This window comes from Amblyraja radiata, chromosome 6, assembly GCF_010909765.2.
Source record: "Amblyraja radiata isolate CabotCenter1 chromosome 6, sAmbRad1.1.pri, whole genome shotgun sequence".
Classification (NCBI taxonomy): Eukaryota; Metazoa; Chordata; class Chondrichthyes; order Rajiformes; family Rajidae; genus Amblyraja; species Amblyraja radiata.
Genome location: NC_045961.1, coordinates 49,057,419 through 49,082,490, shown reverse-complemented (window position 1 = coordinate 49,082,490; position 25,072 = coordinate 49,057,419). Strand labels below are relative to the sequence as shown.

General features: G+C 38.3%; 2 protein-coding genes across 6 annotated transcripts in view; both read left to right on the top strand.

The window, feature by feature from the left end:
- Positions 1-13,894, top strand: part of zdhhc20 (zinc finger DHHC-type palmitoyltransferase 20) — a 65,963-nt gene extending 52,069 nt beyond the window's left edge. Inside the window, exons 8-14 of one of the 5 annotated variants that reach the window (XM_033022747.1) lie at positions 3,787-3,919; positions 4,155-4,181; positions 4,212-4,311; positions 6,769-6,864; positions 7,828-7,943; positions 10,420-10,492; positions 11,700-13,894. In XM_033022747.1, the coding sequence (XP_032878638.1) occupies positions 3,787-3,919; positions 4,155-4,181; positions 4,212-4,311; positions 6,769-6,864; positions 7,828-7,943; positions 10,420-10,487 (540 nt within the window). In that variant the 3' untranslated portion in view covers positions 10,488-10,492; positions 11,700-13,894. Of the gene's footprint in view, positions 1-3,786; positions 3,920-4,154; positions 4,312-6,768; positions 6,865-7,827; positions 7,944-10,419; positions 10,493-11,699 lie in introns of all 5 variants that reach the window. The other 4 variants (XM_033022749.1, XM_033022746.1, XM_033022745.1 and 1 more) reach the window with 4 other exon arrangements.
- Positions 13,895-17,688: 3,794 nt separating this feature from the next.
- ska3 (spindle and kinetochore associated complex subunit 3) overlaps positions 17,689-25,072 on the top strand; it is a 35,661-nt gene continuing 28,277 nt past the window's right edge. Inside the window, exons 1-2 of the mRNA XM_033022743.1 lie at positions 17,689-17,809; positions 24,390-24,505. Coding sequence (XP_032878634.1) covers positions 24,406-24,505 — 100 coding nt within the window. The 5' untranslated portion in view covers positions 17,689-17,809; positions 24,390-24,405. The remainder of the gene's footprint in view (positions 17,810-24,389; positions 24,506-25,072) is intronic.

Genomic DNA, 25,072 nt, shown 5'->3' with positions numbered 1-25,072 from the left:
TAAAACAGAGGAGCAGAATTTTTCCAATCCTATTCCGTCTGCAGCATAGGATTCATTCAACATTCTCCCAAATTTAACAAACGTATAACAGCCTTTGCACTCACTCATGCATTTTCTCTTCCTCTCATGCAAAGCAAAATTACACAAATGCCATACTTTTAGTTTACCTCAGTACCTTACACTAGTTCTATTCTACATACTAGGGACAATTTACAAAAGCCAATTAACCTCACTAGTTAAAATCTACAAACCTGCATGCCTGTGATGTGGGAGGTAATCGGAGCACCCAGAGAAAACCCACGTGGTCACAGGGAGAGTGATGCTGGAAATTATCTATGAAGTAAATGTTCAACATGTTTAAAGTGAAACACCCCCAAATCAACCAAAACTCCAACCATTTCCAAACTTCAAATTCTGATTTATTATAGGGCTTGGATTTTAAAGACTGTTAGTTGTACTGCGGATTGACGTGTATGCTTTTGAAGAGGTGCCCATACGTCATGTTCAGCTAGGGGACAGATGGGGCAGATTGATCCGCAAATTACAAATTGTAAGAATTTGCAGATAATTGGTGGGGGTTAGTCCATTCAAAAAATTGTTAAATGTCAGAAAATAAGTCAGTTGAACACAGTGACAAAGAACAACAACCAACAGGAACCCAAACAGAATTGTGAAAATCCCTTTATGACATGGAAGCACTTGATACAAACTAATCATCCCACACAGATAAGGAAGCCTGTTTTCTCAGCAGTGTGTTCTGTGTGAAAGTTGTGAGTTGAATTTCATAGTTTGTTTTGTTAGTTCTGATATATTCAGTTTTTAGTTAAAGTCAGCAGACCCTTCAATGTTCTGCTCCGATACTACACAACCAGTGTGCCTGAACATAAAGCCTTAAACATTACTAATTAATCATAACTAATGAATACTACAATATTAGATTTTGTCTTGAGATTCTAAACAATTTATGTTTATATCTTTTAGCATTCCCTCTGGGAGCCTGGGTCATTTTAGTAACAATCACACTAATTCACACTCACATGTAAAATTTCCACTCTTCCTTCCTATGTTCTTCGTGGGACCCAGCCCACAGGTACCCAGTCGAAGACTTGAACCTTCGACAACTCATTGACGGGGGTTCCAAACCTCCCGCTGCACTTGCTATTCCCTTTTCTGGCGCCGCTATTGCCCTGTATATCTCTTTCGGCGACTAAGGTGATGGCGTACTTCAACTACTCTACAAAGGAAGAAATCTGCACTCCAGCGATAGGTTCAGTCTTGTTGCCCAAATATGAGCTGCCGCGGACTCTGGTCTGACCTGTCGTCGGGGCTCAATTTTGTTCTCCCGTATAGTGAAGCTAAAGGCGGAACCGCCAAGAAACTGTCGTCACTGATCAACTGGACTCTGACAACTTGCATTAATTTTCCAGACACACTTTATTTACTTGTCTTATCCCTGTACAATTGCTTCTAATAAAATTAATTTAAAAAAAAACACTTTATTTACTTGTGCACAAGGAGAGCAGTACAATCCCAGTTACTGTACTATAAAATTCCAATCAAAACGGTCAACTTTTTATACAGATATTGACCCTTGAAATTGGGCGTGCTTTCTAATTTTTTTATCATCAATAATAATGCGTTCTCAAAACATTAATATACAAATGCAATAACACTAATACAAGTAAACCTACATGCTATTCAAACCTTAATTTTCAATATCAAGAACCTTGTAGTGTGCGTCAAGGAATACCCATCCCAAAATATTGGGGTACATCAATGAATACCTATCAGGAACGTTGATGTGTGTCAATGAATGGCTAAAGGTTGTTGTGCTGTACAGCTATCTTTACCTTTGTCATACTGCAGTTTTCATCTATACAGTGCCCTCCATAATGTTTGGGACAAAGACCCATCATTTATTTATTTGCCTCCGTACTATTATCGCATTAGATAAGCACCTGTGGACTTGAACGTAATAGGTTAAGTCCAGGGGGTCAGATATGAGGCTTTATGTGTGGGCCAGATATATTGTCAGTGCAAAGGAGCAAAGCCAAGTGTGCATCCAGAGTCAAGGTCTGGAATAGTATTAGGTGTGCAGTCAAAGCTGGGACAATGGGAGTGTTCAGCACTGGGAACTTAAGCAGGTAAGCAGCTATGATCAGGGTAGAATAGGGGGCCAGGAGTAAGGCTCGACTCAGGGTCTGGAATGAGAGAAGGTATGCAACTGGAGTAGGGGTCAGGAGTAGTACCAGGTGTGCAGTGATACCCAGGTTGGTCAACATGGGCCAAGTGCTTGATTATAATCTGATTTCCATACATGAATGCACTAAGATCGCTCATGTGCTGCACCTATTGATCAGAGCCTGTCTCTACTGTGGAATGTAATTAGGAATGTAATTTAGCCTAATCTTATTATCTCAAGCCTAAGGTTTGGCTGATGTCTCTAACAGTTTTGTTCTTGTTTCTCAGTCTCATAATGGTTTCTTTGACTTTCTTTGGCACAACTTTGGTCCTCATGTTGATAAACAGCAATAAAAGTTTTCAAAGGTGATGGAAAGACTGGAGGAAAGACTTGGTGCTGAGAGCTCTCGTATACCTGCATTAAGGAGGCAATTAAATACACCTGAGCAATTACAAACACCTGTGAAGCCATGTGTCCAAAACATTATGGTGCCCTGAAATGGGGGGACTATGTATAAACCAGGCACGTTGCGTAATTACTCAAGGTAGGCAGTCAGTCAGCTTTAAAAAAAATCTTAAACCTCGCATGCGCAGATTGTTCTCTCCATAAAAATAAAAAATAAAAATAAGTAACAATTCAATTTGCCCAAGGCTTCTAAATCTCCTTCATTTTTTAATTATTGAATGGGTGGGGGACGGAGGATGAAGGCAGGTGGAGAGATGATGGGAAAAACGGGAGCACGTTGAATCAGTTGTCATCTTATTGAATGACAATACTAACTCAAAGGACCAATTGGAGGGAGAGTTCCTTTCACTGTGTGTGGAGAGTCTGTGCCAGGGGTTAAAGTTGCGGGGAGGGCAGGAGTGTTGAGAAGGAGGGGGTCGGAGATCATGTCTGTAACTCACTCACCGCTGCCGCAGTGCTCCGGGCACGGACAGCAGAACTGGCCGCCACTTCCGGGGAAGGAAGCAGCTCGGGTGACTAAATGGCCTTTTATAAATCGGATGTATAAAAATGGCCTTTTATAAAATCTTACAATGTGCACTTTACCACATGTGATTTTTTCTATTACAAATCTCAAATTGTGGAGTACAGAAGCAAATAAATAAATGATGGGTCTTTGTCCCAAACATTATGGAGGGCACTGTATCAGCAGCCAGATTATGATGGTTGAAGAAAACTATTGGCTTGCTTGAGCCTGGAAATATATCTTGTTCGATAAGTTGTATTATAGATACACCTCGCATTCCATAATTATTGGTTGGATCAGAACTTCCCACTTGAATGACGCGGGGCTGGTGGAATGAAAATGGGCTGGCTTGATGTGATTGTTTTTTAATTGCATCGATTTTCTCAGAGAATCCAGTCAAGAATTTCAATCCTTGAAATAAATTGTTTAATAATCTCAATGTTTATCAACAAAATATGTTTCTGAAGACCTGAAAATATCAAAGATCAATGACATATTAAAATATATGTTAAAAAGTTAGGTTTAGCAACAGAGGTAAAGATTTGAAAGAAAGTGGATTGAAAATTACATTATCTTAGTCACTTATGCTCATGACAAATATTAATGTTACTGAAATTATTTTTGCTTCTTATAGGGCGATTTGCCAGACACACATGCAAAATTCCACGTTCTGTTTCTTTTCTTTGTGGCGGCTATGTTCTTCATCAGTTTATTGTCACTCTTCAGTTACCACTGCTGGTTGGTCAGCAAAAACAGGTCTACCATAGGTAAGTGTCTTTAATTACTCAAATAATCAAGATAAATTTCCAAAGTTACAACAATTATATTCGACTGCCTCTTTTGATGGTTATGGCCTGGAAAGAAGGTGGCTAACAATGCTAATTATTTGTGTTTTTACCAGTTACCATCAAGAACTTTTCACTTTAAATCTTGGCAGCAATATTGTACTGTATTATACTGTACTGTACAATATTAACCAAATACAATTTCCACCCTCTCCAGAGGCTTTCCGAGCACCGGTGTTTCGAAATGGCCCTGACAGAAATGGCCCTGACAGAAATGGCCCTGACAAAAATGGATTTAGCCTTGGAATTGGCAAAAATATCAAACAAGTGTATGGTGATCAAGTAAAATATTGGCTGCTGCCTATTTTTACGAGGTATGGTTAAGAGATAAGGTGAACATAACCACGGGTGACAGTGTGAACAAAATACAGGTACATCATTGATTTTCTGGCACCCATGGTTTCAGAGCCTTGCTGGATTAGCCATTTTGCCAGACCAACAGAGATCACCTGATAATACTTCAAAAATACACCTCTGACCCACTAGTTATACCCTTCCCGTATCTAAAGCACCATGGACTGCTAGAAACTGAAATAAAGAATTAGCAATTAACAAAGAAGTAAACAATTAACTCAGCATGTAGGCACATGTCCCGAAAGAGCGTGCGCCACACGCAATGCTCTTGTAATTATGTCCGGATTAAAGGAGATGTCGAACCATCAGTTGCTGGAAAATCGGTGGTGTACCTGTGCATAAATGAGCGGGAAATAAATTTTTCTGAGAAAGTGGTGCTTTATGTAGTCTTTAATTGATGTATTAGTTTACAAGCTTGATGCAGTAAATATCAGAACTAATATGTCTAATATTTCATTAACTATGACCTGAAGGTCTGAAGAAGGGCCTCAACCCGAAATGTCATCCATTCCTTCTCACCAGAGATGCTGCCAGTCCCGCTGAGTTACTCCAGCTTTTTGTGTCTATCTTCGGTTTAAACCAGCATCTGCAGTTCCTTCCTACACATTATGGTTAAATCTGGTTGGTGGTCAGGGATTGCACGGTTTACTTCATTAGTTTCTCCCGTATAAGGAGCTGTAGTTGTCTTGAGGATTGCCAGCCCAATTGCAACATCCTACGTTAGTTTTGTGGGGATATTGATACATGAATCAAAGTTATCTAAAGACAAGTACCTTTCTGATACAGGAAAGCCCATAAAGTGCGGGACACTTGCAGGACTAAGTTAGGGCATTCAATTGAGGCCATCAATTTATCTCTAGTAATGGACATGATTAATGTGAAGAGGAATGTATTCATTCATTTCCAGCACTTATAATGTGCTGGAAATCAGCAAAGGTTAAAGATAGACTGAAAGTACTGGAGTTACTCAGCGGGTCAGGTAACACCTTTGGAGAAAAGGGTTAGTTGACATTACGGGTCAGAACCCTTCAACAAAAATTAAACTTAATTTAACTCCATTTTGATTTCCTGTAGGCAGCCATGTGTTGCAACGCCAGGCTCCCTATGACTCTTAAACGTCATTGAGGAACTCGGACAGAACTATTATAATTTGTATAATACGGGGTTATTAAAACAAAGCATTTTTCATCAGAGCCTTAGGTGCGGAAAAGCAATGGTTCATTTGGACCATTTAAACATTTATTATTGTTTAATAGGGTGATTACAATCTTGATTAACATGCACTTACTTTTTTTAATTGTTTAACGATCCGAATCTTAACTTTTATTAAAGGGAGAATTTAGAGTTCAGAAAAACAGAGCAGAATAGCAAAATGAATAAAATCAAGCCGTGTATGTCAGGAAAGGACAGGAACCTGTTAGACAGAAGATTTTTAATTAGATATTATTTCATACTATTATGATGCAGTCATATTAGAGAAAAAAATCATGAAAAAGATAGAGATGTATGTTGGGGATTGATCTTGTAGCCATTATTAACAGGTTGCATGATGACCTGTATCATGAAATAAATGTCAGGGTACTTTTCAAAAAAATCTGCTAAAATAAGAAAGATGGTCGGGTATAAGAAAGAGGAACCCTGATAATAAAGGATGATAAAGGTATAGGGAGAAAGAAACATTTTGCAGAAAATCAGAATGTAGATTTGAATTACATAAAGCTGAGAAATAACAAGAGGAGAGCATTTGAGAACTGCTGATAAATTAATTTTCCAGCAGATGATATCAGGGAGCCAACTTGCATGAGGTGTTTGGAGAAATCCACAAAGGATGATCAAGAGTGAGAGAGGAGGAAGACTTAGAATATGAGATTAAATTAGGAAGAAATGGAAAAACACAGATGTAGAATGTTGAAAGAAGATTTTTAAAATGCTAAAAGAAGTCAGCAAATCAGTCAATAGAGGGTTAAAATTAAATGTTAATATTAAATAGCCAATATCTGAAACATTCTTGTGTGTGTCTCCACAAAAACAGCCTAACTGCCGAGGTATTTCTAGTATTTTGTGATGTATGTAAACAATACAAGAAGATTGCCAGAATCTTTAATGTAGACATGACAAAATAAACAGGTAACAGGAGAAATTATAACCTAGAAGCCAATATGGCACACACGTTAAACATCTGAGACGTGGGGAATCCGGGATCTAATTAAAAAGGAGAAACCTAAAGTGATAAATAGCAGCATTTCAGACAAAAATGTGCAAATTTACTGAACTTATGATCTTAGGCTTTAAGAGGTGGTTTAGGGGAAAATAAATGAACTTGCGTTTAACAGCATCATTTAAATCTGCTTATGTTCATGAGGATTCCTTTTGCTGATGATGAAAATGTCTTACTTTCTGTCTTTTTTTCCATTCAGCCAAGGTGATGGGTGTTCTTATCCAACTCGCCTGGTCAATCAGGATGTAGAGCAGCCCAATACAATCAACAACAGTGAACCCGTCAAAAAGTATATGTACTACTACTTTTGTATTAATCTCCTAACATGAGTATTAATGATAATATTCCCTTTAATTACCTTGTTACTGCAAGTTAAATTGTTTTTGTTAGCTCAAAACTATAATTGAAAATTTGTTCAAGTAAACAGTAATAGATAAACTTCCAAATGCAAGGTTAAATATCTGTTGAAGACAAATTTACTTTAAACTTCAATTGAAGATACCAATGTGCATTGACTTCTGACTTTAATTGTGAGAATAAGTATGCATTTTCCCTCAAAGCTGTGTCACACGACTAACTATTTGCTTTAAGATTAGCTTCATTAGTTCAACTATGGCTGACCCATTTAATTGTTTTGCAAGAGGAAGAGGGAAGGATAGAAAAATGGAGTGAGAGAAAAAGAAGGGGGCACAAGGAAAATGAAGAGATGCCTTAATTCTTGCCTCTGTTTCTCAGTTCTCCCTCCCATTCCTCTCATATATTCTTCCCTCTACTCTTCCCTCCCACTCCTTCATAGCCTATTCAATCTTCTCTCTGCCAACTCCCCCCCCCCCCCCATTCTTACCTCTCATCCCCATTTTTTTTACTCCTTCAACTAGCAAAAACAATTCAACTTGCAATGGGAATTAACTACATTGCAGTGCTACAGTGGAAATTACTGGAAATGTTTCTCTCCCAAATATCTTCAGTGTAAAGTATTTAATACTTATAGCACAATAATAAGTATTAATTGAAAGCTGTCAAAGGTGAAAAATTGAATACTCTTTTCATTTTCAGTAACACAGTTCACCATCTGGAGTCCTGCAACTATGAATTTACCATCCCTCTAAATCCCACGTGACCACTTCACCCATCTATTGGGTGTCAAGCCTTCAGCTTTGACTATTTTTGTCCTTTTTATACTCCTGAGAAGCACTTTGAGATGACTGCAATGACTTTTCTGAAGCTTTGTAATCGTAATTACTATTCATTGTCACAGCATTGCAGATGGACAGTCACTTCCTCCTAGACCATTGAGTGAATCTCAAAACCGATTGTTAGGAGGGATAGATCAACACTGGATAGATGACGAGTCAGATGAAGACAGTTCCAAGGGTAATTTTTTTTCACGATGTTTAAGTCATTTCTAGCTGCTTGATATTCCAACTTTTACTCTAAAAAGAAGTTAGCCGATTTTTATCGCTTATGTCTGCTAATTTGGCTTAAAAATACACCAATCTATTTTGCTGCTAGATACATTCTGTCTAAACACTGATCTCTGATCTGTTATACTCATTTTAGAGAACTAAGTTATATATGGCACCTAAACTTAACTACATTTTGTTTTGGGCTTAAAGTATTACTCAAATTTACAAAAAATACTGGAAACAGTCATGTTGGGTATCTCTCCATCCAAGTTCTGACGAAGTGCCCTGGACCTGAAATGGTAACTGTTTCTCTTTCCCCAGATGCTGAGGTTTTTTTTTTTAACATTTGCTGATTTTCTTTCAGATTACCAGCATCTGCCGTTTTGATTTTCATTTAAAGTATCTCTGCTTGGCCTTTTATGAACATCCAATGTATTGTAGACTTACTGTTTCTATATCTCATATCTTAATTAAATTATTATCTTCATGAAATTATGACCCATTTAAGTGTCAACGACACTGACCAGTCACTGTATCCTTCGCCAAATGACTTTAAGGATTGTGAAATTAATAGAGAAAGTACTGAATAGGAAGCAAAAATTGGATGTTTAATTACACATGGAAAATATATATAGAGAAAAAGATTGTATTTTGTATAAAGTTTTTGGAAAATGTAATTTCTGACATTTAGAGATGTCAGAAATCACATTTTTTAAAAAATGTTATACAAAATATGCTACAATAATGAAACCTAAATAATTAAGGTCCAACACGAATTACATGGGGATCTTGCTCGGCTGATCAAGTGAGCCAAGGAATGGTTAATAGAACTTAATTGAGACAAGTGTGAAGTGTTGCACATTTTGGTAAGTCAAACCAGGGCAGAACATTCACAGAGAACAGAAGGGCCCTGGTAAGCGTTGCGGTACAGAGGGATCCAAGTGTACAAGTTCCCTGAAAATGGTGTCGCAGGTTGATAGGGTGATGAAGGCTTTTTGGCATGCGGACCTTCTTCAGTTAGACATTTGAGTACAGATGTTTGGGCATTATGTTGCACATGTACAAGACATTGATGAGGCCATGCGTGGAGTATTGTGTTCAGTTTTGGTCACCTTGCTAAAGGAAAAATGCCTAAAAAGCAGAATGAGTACAAAGAAGATTTACAAGGCTATTACCAGGACTTGAGTGTCTGAACTATAGGGAGAGTTGGGCAGACCAGGACTTTATTCCTTGGAGCACAGGAGGCTTAGATGTGATCTTGCAGAGGTGTATGAAACTGTAAGGGGAATAGATAAGGTGAGTATACAGTCATTTTCCCCCAGAGGATCTAGATGGCATAGATTTAAGGTGAGAGGGGAAAGATATACAAGGAACCCGAGGGGCACCTTTTTCACACAACAGATGGTGGGTTTATGTAATGAGCTGCCAGAGGAAGTTAATGAGGCAGGAACCATAACAATGTTTAAAATACGTATGGACAGATACACAAATAGGAAAGGGTGAAAGGAATGTGGCCAGGCCCAGGCAAATGGAACTAGCTTTGATGGGGCGTCCTGGTCAGTTGAATGAGTTGGGCCAAATAGCCTGTTTCCATGCTGTATGTCTGACTTCAGCAGAAGACTAAAGAAGTTCAGCATGTCTCCAATAACTCTTACCAACTTCTACTGAAGCATCCTATTGGGGTGCATCAGCGCTTGGTTTGGCAACAACTCTGCCCAAGATCACAAGAAATTGTAGAGTTGTAGATGCAGCCGAGTCCATCACACAAATCAGCCTCCTACCTTCCCCACATACCCCCCATCCATCGACTCCATCTATACTTCAGGAAAGCAGAAGGATAACAAAAGGTCGAAAACGTGTACCAACAGATTCGGGAACAGCTTCTTCCCAGTGTTATCGGACTACTGAACGTTCCTCATATAAGCTAAGGGTGTAGCCCCAATCTTTCAAGTTACCTCATAGCAGCCCTTTCACCTTTTTTAATTTGCATTTTCGCTATAACTATGGCAATACACTGCAACACAAGATTCTGCACTTTGCTTTTTTTGCACTGTTGTACTTGTGTATGACTTGATAATACTTGTGTATGATTTGACTCGATAGCACACAATGATTTTCACTTTATCTCATTATGCGTGACAATAATAAACCAATATCTCCCCTGTCTTGAAGCATACAACTCTATACATATTAGAGGACTGCTATGTTATATTTAGAAGCCCACACTACATATCATCAGTGGGCTCCTCCCATATTATTGACCAAACTATAAAGAGATTCTAAGCCCACCATCTTGAGTTTATTGGACCTTTCCAGCAGGACTGGGGTTAGCTTCATTACGAAACTATTGCTGTAAAATTTCTGTTTCTAAATATTTTACTGAAAAGCTTCAAAATAACAAGAATGTTTTAAAGTTCAAAATGCTTTCTTTCTTATCTCACCAGCACGTGCAGTCCCAAATCAAAATGTCTCAATTTCAATTGACCAGGAATCTACAAAACGGTCAACATAGCAAAGGTAAAATTAATAAATGCTGCTGATTCTAAACATGATAATATCACAGAAGAATATGATCATTTGTATATTGAATTCAACATTTATTCTCACAGTGTGATGCATTATTAGATTAACTGGAAATTGTAGTAATTAATATTTTGACACTATTTATACTAGGCTTCATATACTATAGATAAAGTAATCCTATCAAAGAGGACAATGTAATTGTGTCTAGGTACATTTTATTATTTTGTTGCCTTTTTGAACTATGGTAGCCTTGTGGAGTCTTTTTTTTGCTTTTCCTTCTCCTGCTCTCCCCTATATGAGGCCAATGTAAAATCTGAAATGAAGGTATTTGCAGCCACTTATCAACATAAGGGTTGCACTGTAGCACAGCTGGTAGAGCTACTGCCTCATAGCACCAGTGACCCAAGTTCGATCCCAACCTTGGGTGCTGTCTGTGTTAGTGCATGTTCTCCCTGTTACCGCTTGAGTTTCATCCAGGTGCTCTGGTTTCCTCCCACATCCCAAAGATGTGCGGGTTTGTAGGTTAATTGGCCTCTGTAAATTGCCCCTAGTGTGTAGCTGAAGCTCAGAGTGGACCGTGCCTTTGCTGTGTCGGCACCCAAATTATGGAACGATCTGCCTCTCCACATTAAACAGGCCTCTTCTCTGTCTGTTTTTAAATCACTTCTTAAAACCCATCTCTTCTCCGTGGCCTTTGATACCCAGTAAGATGTCGACTTTATTTACTTGATTTAATTTCTTATTTTGATTGCTTTTATTGCGTGGCTATTATTTTTACTCATGTTTTATGTCTTTTAATTTATTGTTGTATTTCATATGTAATTTTTGCGCCTCATGTGAGCTGTTATGTTGTCTGTTTATGATGTCTTGTTTATTCTTCTGTACAGCACTTTGGTCAACATTGGTTGTTTTAAAGTGCTTAACAAATAAAGTTGGATTGGATTGGATAGGGAATGGATGTGAAAGTGCGATAACATAGTACTAATCTGAATGGGTGATCAATGGTTGCTGTGGACTCGGTGGGTCGATTGGCCTGTTTCCATGCTGTACCTGAAACTAAAACTGAACTGAACAGAACAATATCAGGGGCATTAAGTGGAAAGGGAAAAATATACTGGATTTTGTGCTAAGTACCTTAAGATGAATTCTGTTCGCATTTTGTTTTGTTACTTTTCAAACTAGTATCAATGTTTTTCCATAGATGTTTCTGGTACCAGATGTTGAAATTGGAATGCTGCTCACTTCTCTGGAAGAGGAAACTGTTGGATACTGATGACCAACTTCTGTATCAGGAATGTGTGTGCTGTGTTACAGTCATTAGCAGTATTACTACTGTTGAGAAAGGCAATATATTTAAAATTACCATCGCTTGTTGCCTTAAATGATAACTTGGCTTAGTGCCCACTGACACTGTGATGGGTGATACAAATGTAATACTGGGCTCTAAATTATCAAGCCACTAATAATCACTACATGAACAGCTGACCAGATAATAAAACTATTAATATAATTTGTATTCTGTAACTCAGAAGTCTTAGAGTAGGTAACCTGTAATTGTGATTTGAAATGTCCAATCACACAACTTTTTTTATTTGGTTGGCTGTTTAGATATTTTTAATCTATCAGAAGAGTTGACTTTTACCTCCCCTACTGCCAGGTTATACTGTTATTGGACATAACAGGCGCTGAAAATAATTACTTTAGTAATAACATTTTACTAAGCAATATATAAACCAGATACATTGTATAGATGGGATGCAAGACTCAACCTCTATAATAATCATGAATTGAACCTGCAAGGAACTTAAAAATAATGATAAATGATTGCAAGCTATCTCATAAAATTAAATGCAGATCTATATTTTATGCAAAAGCCAATAATCGTGAGAGGGAGGGGAGGGGAGGGGGGGGGTGTTATTACTTTACATTTATGCAAGAAATTTTGGAAAACAAACTTGCTGCACTAATGTTTAATGTATTTGTATGCATATTGTTAATCAGAGCTGCTGTGCACCAAAGAGCAGTTACTGTTTATGAAACATATTTATTGTTTGAAATGAATGAAGGGTGGTTTACAAATGCCACATTGTTTAAGCTTTTTCTTTTTTTTAATATGTTGTCAAGATTGCTAGTAATCAAGATTGTCAGTTGTCTTTTTATATATGGCAATTAACTTTTTAAATTAATTTACATAGTACCAATCAATCATTTATAGTTAGTGGCATCTAGTACATACCAATTAATTTAGATATAAATCTGAAATGGTTTGGGAAAGGTTTGATTTTAAAAGTATTTGAACAGATATTAGAATTCATGATTCAACTTTTCAATGTCTTTAAAGTTGGACTGAAGCACTGCAGTGTGCCCCCACGTAACCCATAACCACACTGTAATTATCAAAGTGCAAAAGTTGCAATCCAAGCAAACAAACAAAATTGTACATTTCAGAATTGAAATAGGAAAAGAGATGATTCTGATTCAAAAATGATCCTCTGGCTTCCATAACTAATTTGTAAATTATTTTGTGGGTTGTATGTTGCAAAGTTTACGTGGATTGATAGTTGCAGTGTCTGAATTGGACAGTTCATAAAGGAAATGGATGACATTCTCAATATTTGCTATGTTTTTTATACCATTACCATGATAAGTGAATGTATTTTAAAGCCACAGCAAAGTATGTTTGCACAATTTAAACATTTTTTTTACCTTCAACTTTTTTTCATCAGGGTTCAGATACATTCTATAGACACAAATGTGTTACTAATATAAAGTTTTTATGATAATAATGCATTGTACATAATACATTGTGATATTATGCAGAAAAAAAATCTGCAATCATGAAAGTTGTGACAGTATTAAGCCAACGAGTAAGTTTATCCAAATAAAATCTATACAAGATTACAACATTGATATCTAATCAACAATGGATGTTGCATTGATGATGTTTACCAATAGATTATCCAAATAAATGTTGAAAATATTGGAATATAGTTTAATATGAATTGAAGTATAAACTAAATGATGTGCACTCCACCTGTCTTTATTAGCATATTTTCTTCCCTTTCTTTTGTGCTGATGGACAGTTAAAATGTCTTCTGTGGAATTGAAGATCGTCATGCTGTAATAACATTGGTTTCAGTTATTAATATGAAGAAAATGTAATCAAGTTAGAACTAGCAGACATAGCTGAATTGCATTGTGACAGCATGACATGTGTCTGAGTTGTATAAATTATCTTTGCTCCAAAAGATAGCCAAATAAAAGCTGGCACAGATAATATGCTTGTTTTGCACCGTATTCTGTCATCTCTACATTCTCTATATATTATACTGCTCTTATTTTGTTCAGTCAAACTTGTCAGTAAGAATAAATGAAACCCAACGATGATTTAAAAAATAATCCTTATCTTGTTACCATTCAGTGAGAATGTTTATTCGTTCAATTTTTTCAGGGGAGGAGGGGGTTTCTTAACATTGCTGGTAAAGTCGGCATTTATTTCTCATCCTCAAATGCCCTTGGAAAAGTGGGAAGTGTAACCCACTTCCATGCTTCTAATGAAGATAATCACACTATTGGGAAGGAAGGTCTGCCATTTGGATCCAGTGACAATGGAGGGACAGCAGTATATTTTCAATCGGAATGGTGCTCAATCTGGAGGGGAACCTGCAGATGCTGGTGTTCTCATGTACTTGAAGCCATTGTCCTCCTTGGTAGTAAAGATCATGGGTTTTTGAGATACTTTGGAATAGACCAGACTTAGTACCTGTAATGTATGGTATGCATTGCAGCCACTGGCATAAAATGGAAGGCAGGTCTAATTGTTTAGGGGACTGGATGTGGGTGCCCATCGTATTGGCTGCCATGTCTTGGATGTGTTGAATTTTGAGTGTTATTGGAGTTATGCTTATGGATTTGCATCGGCCTTTCACATTTGTGTTTTCCAGAAATGTACAAACTGTCATTTGGTGGGTCTGCAGAGAACCAAGAGGCCAGCTAGATGCTATTTGGATTATGCACATAAATCTGTTATGGTCACAAATCTGTTTTGCTCTGGAGAACCTCTTTGATGTAACTTTGGAGCTTGGCATGCAGAAAAAAAGCTGTCTTGGAAACAAATGTTTATGGGTAGCCTCCCCATAGTAATCAGACATCATTGTCTCATAAGACGGCAGCTAGCTGCTGCTTACACCACTGTCGGCCATTGAAATTAACATTTGATCACTATTGACACATGCAATATCATTCTATTAAACAATGTAACATAAGCTTTTAGTACTTTTTATTTGCAGTAACAAAAATAACCTAAAAATATATTTTTATTTTTGAAAATAAAACCTCTGGTAAAATTAACTCTGTTATTGTTAGACTGAAACTCGTTAGCCCCTGACCATGAAGTTTCTTAGGAATGCACCTGTAACAGAATTGCATTAACCTATTTGTTTGGCAGTTTGTGAGGTGGTGTACTCCTTTCACTATTTTCTCTGGACTCTGGATACATGGACTTGGTTCATGTATTCATGTTTACTGCGGACACTGGAAAAATCGAAGGTAAACAAAAATGCTGGAGAAACTGAGCGGGTGAGGCAGCATCTATGGAGCAAAGGAATAGACGATGTTTCGGGTCGAGACCATTCTTCGGTATGAACATTGACCTCCAATTTCAGGTAGTCCTTGCTTTCTCCCTCCTTCCCCTCCCCTTCCTAGCTCTCCCACAGCGTACTGTCTCCGCCTCTCCCCCCCCCCCCCCCCCCCCATCAGTCTGAAGAACGGTCTCGACCCGAAACGCCACCTATTCCTTTGCTCCATAGATGCTGCCTCACCCGCTGAGTTTCTCCAGCATGTTGTCTACCTTGGACTTGGGTCATGGTTCCTTCCCAATATTCCTTCTCCACTTAAGCAGTTATGAGCCATGGGTATGGTGCAAATATTTTACTGTTTAAGAGATTTTCTTAAATAATTTCCTCTGTCCACCTGGCAATCTCTTCCCAGAGCTGCCGAGAGTAGTGTTTCTTTGAGAGTGTGGTGTCGGATATGCAAACATCTTGGTTTGCCTAATAAAGTTGACTGTGTGTATAATTCGGGTCTTGATGTAGCGTAGCCTCGTCTTAGTCTATTTGGAGATCTTCGTGGAGATGTTGCTGTGTTATCCCTCCCCCCATCAGTCTGAAGAAGGTTTTCGGCCTGAAACGGTGCCTATCTCCTTCGCTCCATAGATGCTGCTGCACCCGCTGAGTTTCTCCAGCATTTTTGTGTACCTTCGATTTTCCAGCATCTGCAGTTCCCTCTTAAACATTTAATTTACATCCATGTCTTTGTTACTGCCAGATTTAACTTTCGGAATGAACTCACACCAGGTTTCCCTCGTTCTCAGAGACGCAAGGAACAGCAAGTGCTGGTATACATTTAAAAAAAGACAAAGTACTGGAGTAACCCAGCGGGCGAGGCAACATCTCTAGAGAATGTGGATAGATCACAAGGAATTGCAGATGCTGGTTTACATAAGGCACAATGTTCTGAAAAAACTCAACAGGTCATGCAGCATCTCTGAACATGGATAAGCGACGTTTCAGGTCGTCCCTTCAGACATTTTGAGTTGACGTCCGCTGAGTTACTCCTGTACTCCAGCACTTGTTCTACAGATAGTTCCGGGTAACACATTTCCAATACGCGAATCGAATGGAACTTGTTTGATAAATTTGCTAAATTAGTAATAACACGATTTCGATCCGGAGCTCGAAAACCATGAGTTGCTTTAGGTGAAAAATATTTGGAGAAAACTGTTTACACGTAACTTCACCTCACACTAACTTCACACCACTGTGCCTGAAGAACGCAGTTTGTCAATCTCACAGCGGGTGGCTATGAAATTGACAAACAATCGCTTCCTTTGACACTTGTGCAATGTAACATAAAACCTTTAGTATTATTACTTTGCAGTAACAACTAACTTAACTCTAAAAGAAAACATTTTATTGTTGAAAATCGTGCAGGGGAAATGTTTATTGTGCATCTGAAACACTATTTCCTAATCCTCTTTCTCGTCATTGGCAAATCGATTTTGTAAAACGAATTTCTATAACGCAAAGTATCGTACTTTACAATCGGAGTCATCGAAAAATCTGCTGTTCAATCCCTAAGCTGTGCTATGATCATTGTTTTAAGTCCCTCCAAGACGTCATTCTATCTAGTATTTTTTTCCAGACACAGATTTCCGCTTTCCATCAACTTTGGTTTCTTGAACGTTCCCGATGTTCCGTCTGGAATTCCCTCCCAAAAACCAGAAGAACTCCATGAATATGTGTGTTATGATTGTGTTTATAGTTTGTTTCGTTGTTTGTCTTTTGCACAAAAGTCCGCGAGCATTGCCACTTTCATTTCACTGCACATCTCGTATGTGTATGTGACAAATAAACTTGACTTGAAGGTGGCTTACGAATATCTTCTCATGGGCAATTTGACAGATTGATTTTTGAGATAGTGATTTGAAAGAGAGAGAGAGATTGGAAATAAATGCTGTCAATTCCAGCGATCCCCAACATGGTAAATTAATAAATTAAAGAAAAAGTCAGTGCGGAACAATTGTTGATAAGTGGGAGTGTCCAGTGTGTCTTTTAGACCACGATTTCAAAGCAAGCAATTCCCATGACCAAAATTAAGACACCAAGTGCTGGGGTAACTCAGCGGGGCAGGCAACATCTCTGTGGAACGTGGATGAGAGATGCTGACTGACCCACTGGGTTTGTAAACCAACATCAAACGTCACCAACCCATGTTCTCCAGAGATGCTGAAACAAAGAACTGCAGACGCTGGATTTTACCAAAAGATTGACACAAGAACGGCAGATGCTGGTTAATGCACAACATCCTGCCGTCCTCAACAGGTTTGAAGTAGGATCCCGACCTGAAACTCACCTATCCCTTTTCTCCAGGGATACTGCCTGACCCGCTGTTGCTCCAGCACTTTGTGTCTTTCGCCAGAAATGCTGTCTGACCTGCTGAGTTACTCCAGCACTCTGTATGATGTTGTGCATTAACCAGCATCTGCCGTTCTTTATTTCAGCAAGTGTATAAGCGGCTGCTTGCAGGTCCCCGCCAGCCCGCCTGGGTGCGCTGCAGGCGGCCTCGGGGCGAGTTCGGGGCGAGTCCGGGGCGGTTGTCTGTTGGACGGGCGGCGCATGCGCGGTTCCCGAGCCGTTTCAACCAACCGCCCGCCGACGGCGCGCGCGAAATTCAAGCGGGTCGTGCGCGCGGACGCAGTGCTGCCTGGGTGCCCGCTAAGTCGCTTAGAAACAAAACACCGTCCTCTGACCTGTAAGTTCATTGTTTACGGGGTTTTATTTTTACTAAACACATTTTTTTAAATCACGGTGGAAATAGGCCTTCCGGGATTTGCAGCCGCGCTGAAGATCGAACCCAGACTGGCTGCGTCTTGAGTTGATCGCCCGGCTCTCTGTGCAGCCGCAAGACATTGCTGCACCTTTTAAAATTTGGTTTAACAATGTTTAAGTTTGGTTTAGCAATGTAAGAGACAGGGGTGTTTTATTACCGTTTGTCCCCAAACTGATCAATTAAATTCTTACTTGTAACGGCGCAACAGATATGCAAACACATCACTCAGTAGATCATAAGATCAAGGAGCAGGATACCACTCTCTTGCCTTCTCCCCGTAACCACAGTGGCGCAGCGGTACACATGAGAACAGGAGGGTATAGGGTGATTTCACGAAAGGTCACTGGATCATAGATCCTCACCCACGTGACCGCAAAATTTAACTGGGGTACAAACGTCATTTCCAGTACATGTTATTGATGCTGAAAACGTGTACTTTCACACCCGTTAAAAACCGCCCGTTTTTGAGCTGTAAATAACTGCCAGTCGGGGTGACCGTGAGGCACAGTTATCTTACTTTACAGTCCAGAAGATAAAGAAAAACGAAGGTAAACACAAGAGAGCGCTGAAGGGAAAATAACAGCGGAAGTTGTTGGCCGTGCAGATATAAAGATCGAAAATATCGGGAATTATCGCGTTTGCTCACTGCATTTCATCAAAACATCAATAATGCCTTAGTTTTGATGAAATGCAGTGAGCAAACGCGATAATTCCCGATATTTTCGATCTTTATATAGCAATGTTACAACATTTTGAGATTAAAAAAATCAAGTCTGCAATTTATCCCATCAGATAAAGCATAAAAATAAGTTTAATTTGACACCTAATTCACTTTCATATCTCAAGTATTTAAAAAGTTATGGCCATTTTCATACTGGGAAATGAGCATCTTGTTCCCTATTGATTTTCTATGGACATAACAAAAAAGCTGTGATCGTGAACAGTCAAAAGCCCATAACTTTCTTAAAAATTAAGAGAACTGAATGAAATTTTCAGTTATCATAGATTGAAGCATTCTGAAACAAATATAAAATATTCTTACTTGGATGACCTGAAATTAAAGCATATAATTAGTTAGTTACCTAATTGTAGCTAATTTCAGACTTCAATTACTAGATCTAAACATCTATCCATTTCTTAATAAATGATTAACATTTTTAAATAGCCTAAATGTCCAAATAATATTCACAAATAATTCACAATAAAACATGATTTTAAAATCTCATTTACATTAATTTATAGACCAAATGGAAGGTATTTAGTGTTCAATTGCTGTAAATTAAAGTCCATTTTAAATCAGCTTTCCAGTGGGTCCCTGTGGAACGCGCTGGTTTAGAACTTCACATTGCGGTAGATTTGTGCCCCAAATGCCCAGAAAAATACTGCGGGATATAATGGGCCCAAAATGAGCTACTCACAATATTAAACTTTGTATAAAGGGATCTTTAGAAGCCCTTTTTAATGTAAAAATATACAGCATACCTTCAAATATTTGCTCTATGAGACCCTGCGGTTGCTGGCGGTCGCGGGTTTAGAGATTGATTTTTAAACTACTATAACTATTTTACGAGGCCTTTAAAACTAATAATAGCTTTTGCGACGGGGTCTTTCAGCGATTTCCCGTTAATAATTAACTAGGCTGAACATCTTCGATTTGAACAGCCTAGAGAAAATCGCGTTTTAAACCCGCCCCCCTCTAAACGGCGCCAAAATCGCGCACACCGCAGCGGCAGATTTTCAGCGACGCTTCAGGTAGGCTTTGCAACATACCTACTTTATATCTGCACGGCCAACAACTTCCGCTGTTATTTTCCCTTCAGCGCTCTCTTGTGTTTACCTTCGTTTTTCTTTATCTTCTGGACTGTAAAGTAAGATAACTGTGCCTCACGGTCACCCCGACTGGCACAGTTATTTACAGCTCAAAAACGGGCGGGTTTTAACGGGTTTGAAAGTTCGCGTTTTCAGCATCAATAACATGTACTGGAAGTGACGTTTGTACCCCAGTTAAATTTTGCGGTCACGTGGGTGAGGATCTATGATCCAGTGACCTTTCGTGAAATCACCCTATACAAAAATGCTGGAGAAACTCAGCGGGTGCAGCAGCACCTATGGAGCGAAGGAAATAGGCGACGTTTCGGGCCGAAACCCTTGTCCAGGACTGCATGTTCCAACTAGTGAAAGTAGCTAGAATTGTAGAAGTCTTCGGAAGATATGCATCATGATTTCATTATTTGTCAACACATAGAACATAGGGACAGCCTTGATGGAACTAAATGAGATGTTGAGATGGCCTTACCGGAGAACAGCCTGCAATTTTGTTCATGGTACTGAAACATTATGGGAACAATGCTGAGGTATAGTTAATGCATTGCCTGGGCTAGAGGATTTCAACTGTGGGAAAGTATGGCAATGTTTTATAGCGTCATACAGCATGAAACAGGCCCTTCAGCCCAACGCATTCACGCTGACCAAGATGCCCTATCTAAGCTCGTCTCATTTGGCCCATTGCCCTCTTAATCCTTCCTATCCATGTATTTGTCCAAGTGTCTTTCAAATGCTATTATAGTACCTGCCTCAACTACCTCCTCTGACAGCTTGTTCGATATCCCCACCACCTTCTGAAAATGGGAGATATCAGAAATTGATCAATCCCTCCCAACCGTCACATTGCATTTGACAATCGGAATCTTTTCAAAGCACCTGTCTGAATTCTCTGGGAATTCCGTCGCTTGTAAAAATTGACCATCACCAGCGTGGAGATGGCACTGAATTTGTGTTATATTGACATTATGCTTGAATTCTTTGGAGAGAAACAACTTCAATGGCACAGTGGTAGAATTCATGCCATACAGTGCTAAAGACCCGCGTTCAATCCTTGGAGACTTGTATGAAATGGGAATTTTTTTATCATTTCAACAATTACAATTAAAATACAACTTGAAAAATAACCAATACTTTAAATACCTTCAAATTAGAGACTATTTGAAAAAACACATACAAGGATATCAAATTCTAACCCTAGATTTATTAGATGAAGCAATGAACATTAAGGCAGAATCAAGCAATTTAATATCATATTTATATAATATCATTTTAAATATAGAATTACCATCGACAGAGGCAATCAGAGCAGATTGGGAACGAGAATCACAGATAAAAATTTCGAAAGAAACATGGGAAAAATACCTGATATACATACATAAATGTTCGATTAATGCAAACCACAATCTAATTCACTTAAAAATTTTACATAAATTATACTACTCGAAAACTAGACTGAATAAAATCTATCCAAATATCTCTCCCATCTGTGATAAATGCTTATCTGAAAATGCCACTATAACACACTCTTTTGTCTCCTGTATAAAACTTCGTGAATTCTGGAATGAAATTTTTACAAAACTATTTAATAGAAGACGAACCTAATACAGAAATGATTATCTTTGGATCAATGGAAGGTGGGAATAAGCTAAATACGTTCAAAAATCTCTACTTAATTATGGTTTAATAACGGCAAAAAAATTCATGCTTAAATTTTGGGAAAATGCGCCAACACCAATGCTCAAAATGTGGATTTCAAATATGTCGGAAATGGCATATCTTGAAGAAATGCAACTCCTCTTAGCAGGTAAAGTAGACCAATTCTTAGTGATTTGGTCTCCTTTTATCGACTTCTTACAAGCATAAGGTGCAACATAACCATAGAAATAAAATGTTTCAGAATGAGGTGACGGGTGGCCAGGAACATTAAATAGGTATATCGCTTTCAATCGCCTTTTTCTTTTTTTTTCTCTACTTCGTCTCTTTCTCTTTCTCTTTCTACTTCTTCCTCTTTTTTTCTTTCTTCTTTCGGGCTATCTTACTATTTCACGCACCACTCTATGTCAATCTCTCCTTTTCTATTCTTTTCTTCCTTACTCCTGTTTTATTATTAAATTAAAAATAAGAAGTTGTATATGAAATGTAATATGTCAACAAGTATTAGATACTGTGGTACCACATTACTGTACTAACAAAAATAAATTAAAAAAATAAAATAAAATAAAAATAAATTGACTATGTTATAGTTTAGGCCCTCAATTTCATGAATGAATGAATGAGTAAGTGAGTGAATAAATGAATCAATAAGGAATGAATGAATGAATGAATTTATTCAAATTATATTAAATTAATTAAAGTCCATACAGATAGATTTTCATAAATTCAGACTTTAGTCTTACCTTTCAATTAGTTGATTCATGGGGGCCTTCTTTGTGTTCCAGCACATCAGCAGGGACTTTGAAGGCTTTCTTGCACTTTAATCCACTTCGCAGCACTTTCTTCAGCCTTTTTTTTTTAAATTTTTTTTTTTTTTTTTTTATTTATTTTTTTTTATTTTTAGAAGTACGGTAAATTACAATAACACACAACACATATATCTTAATACATTTTTTGTACCGCTTCATTTTTTTTTTTTTTAAATCTTTAAGAAAAAGATAGAAGTAAGGAAAGTAAAGAAGGTGCGCAAGAGTTGTGAAGTGCAGGAGAGTGTTGGGAAAAGAAAGCCCCTTAGAAAAGAAGTTAGAGAAGGAAGTAAAGTAAGAAAGTAGACCCTAGAAAAGAAAGAAAAAGAAAGTAAGGACAATCGCTCTATTATAACATTAAGCTCCGCAGAAAGACTACCAACCAAGTCTGTTTTTGTTGTTTTATCTCCCAATGCCAGGTCCTGATACCATTTATTTATTTATTTATTTTTAAAATTACTATTGCACCTCATGCTTGTAATAGGTCCATAAACGTAGACCACGTCTTTTGGAATTGGTTTGCTTTATCTGCTAAGAGGAATCTCATCTCTTCCAGATGTAATGTTTCAAACATATTTGATATCCACATTTTTATTGTTGGTGTGGGCGCATTTTTCCAGAATTTAAGTATGAGCTTTTTTCCCATTATTAGCCCGTAATTGAGTAAATTCTTCAGCCTTTTTAATGCTTTTCCCACTAAATACAATTAACCTGCTGCAAGTTTCCACGACATTTATTCCACAGAACAACAAATCGGAATCTCCAGTAAAACAGGCATCTGTGAAGCCCCCTCAGCCATTTTGTGTGCTAGCCTGAAACAAAGCGCGTGATTGGCCAACTGGCAGACAACTCAATGTTAAACGTGCTTTGATTGGACTAAACAATTCCCGACATTTTTCCGGTTTTTCTCTAATTTAATAAAAATGTGCAAGTCTTCTTCATATCGAGTTTCAGGGGTGACTTATATAAATATTTTTACACAATATGTGAAAATTTCATGTAGTTTGGTGACTTGGGTCACGAAACTGCAGAATAAAGCTCCTCGGCCCACAGCCTAATTAAATTCTTACTTGCAACGGCGCAACAGATATGCAAACACATCACTCAGTAGATCATAAGATCAAGGAGCAGAATACCACTCTCCTGCCTTCTCCCCGTAACCACAGTGGCGCAGCGGTACACACATGAGAACAGGAGGGTCCAGGACTGCATGTTCCAACTAGTGAAAGTAGCTAGAATTGTAGAAGTCTTCGGAAGATATGCATCATGATTTCATTATTCGTCAACACATAGAACATAGGGACAGCCTTGATGGAACTAAATGAGATGTTGAGAAGGCCTTACCGGAGAACAGCCTGCAGTTTTATTCATGTGACTGAAGCATTATGGGAACAATGCGGAGGTATAGTTAATGCATTGCCAGGGCTAGAGGATTTCAACTGTGGGAAAGTATGGCAATGTTTTTATAGAGTCATACAGCATGAACCAGGCCCTTCAGCCCAACGCATTCACGCTGACCAAGATGCCCTATCTAAGCTTGTCTCATTTGGCCCATTGCCCTCTTAATCCTTCCTATCCATATATTTGTCCAAGTGTCTTTCAAATGCTATTAGAGTACCTGCCTCAACTAACTCCTCTGACAGCTTGTTCGATATCCCCACCACCTTCTGAAAATGGGAGATATCAGAAGTTGATCAATGCCTCCCAACCATCACATTGCATTTGACAATCAGAATCTTTTCAAAGCTCCTGTCTGAATTCTCTGGGAATTCCCTGTCGCTTTTAAAAATTGGCCATCGCCAGCGTGGAGATGGCACTGAATTTGTGTTATATTGACATTATGCTTGAATTCTTTGGAGAAAAACAACTTCAATGGCACAGTGGTAGAATTACTGCCATACAGTGCCAAAGACCCGCGTTCAATTCTGACTACGGGTGCCGTCTGTACGTTCTCCTGTGACCGTGTGGGTTTTCTCTGGTTTCTTCCCATACACCATAGAGGTTTGTAGGTTAATTGGCTTTGGTATAATTGTAAATTGTCCCGTTGGTCGGTGCGGACTCGGTCGGCTGAAGGACGTGTTTCCACACTGTATCTCTAATGTCTGATGGCTGAGTCTCTGAAGTGGAGAAGGCAGCATGATTGCATGTATCCATTTGAACATAACCAAATTTATTCTAGATTTTCATGTATTTAAAATGTTTTTAATTTTCTTTCGTAGTTTGCTTTGAACCAAGATGGATGTTGCAGCTCATTTCTTCACCAAGTTAAGAGTACTTGCAATAAATTTGGAGAAAGAGATCGAATATTTGGACCATGCTTTGAATCATGAAGATGGTAAGTAAGTTAATTAATACTTTGCAGTGCAGTTTCAAAGATGAATTTCTCTATTCTACTGAAAGGACATAAGAAATCCTAAAACTTATGAATGTCCATCATCTATGCATTAGTTGTCCTATATAAACTCTTTTAAAAATGTTCAGTTAAGACAAGTTAGACGAGACGAGTAGATGATTATCATTTAATTTAATATAAATAAGACAAAGGGCATTCATTTTATGATGTTAACCATCCCAATGGTTACAGCAATATAAATGAGGAGCTGGAGTTGGCCACACACCCTATGAATCTGCTGCAATATTCATTATGATCACAACTGATCTGATCGTAGCCTCTCTTTCACACTTCTACCACTCCCTGGAAAACGTCGGCTCGTGTGTCTCAATTCTACCTGTCTTAAGTGGAAAGCAAGAGTCATGAAAAGTTTTATGGAACTGATCCTCAATTTGCCTAGCAATAAATTATGTCAATAGTGTTTAATTATGATATGCACTGGGAACAGAACAATGAAATGATGTTCTGTGAGGTTTCCTAATTATGTGCTGTACCTATACACTAGCCTTT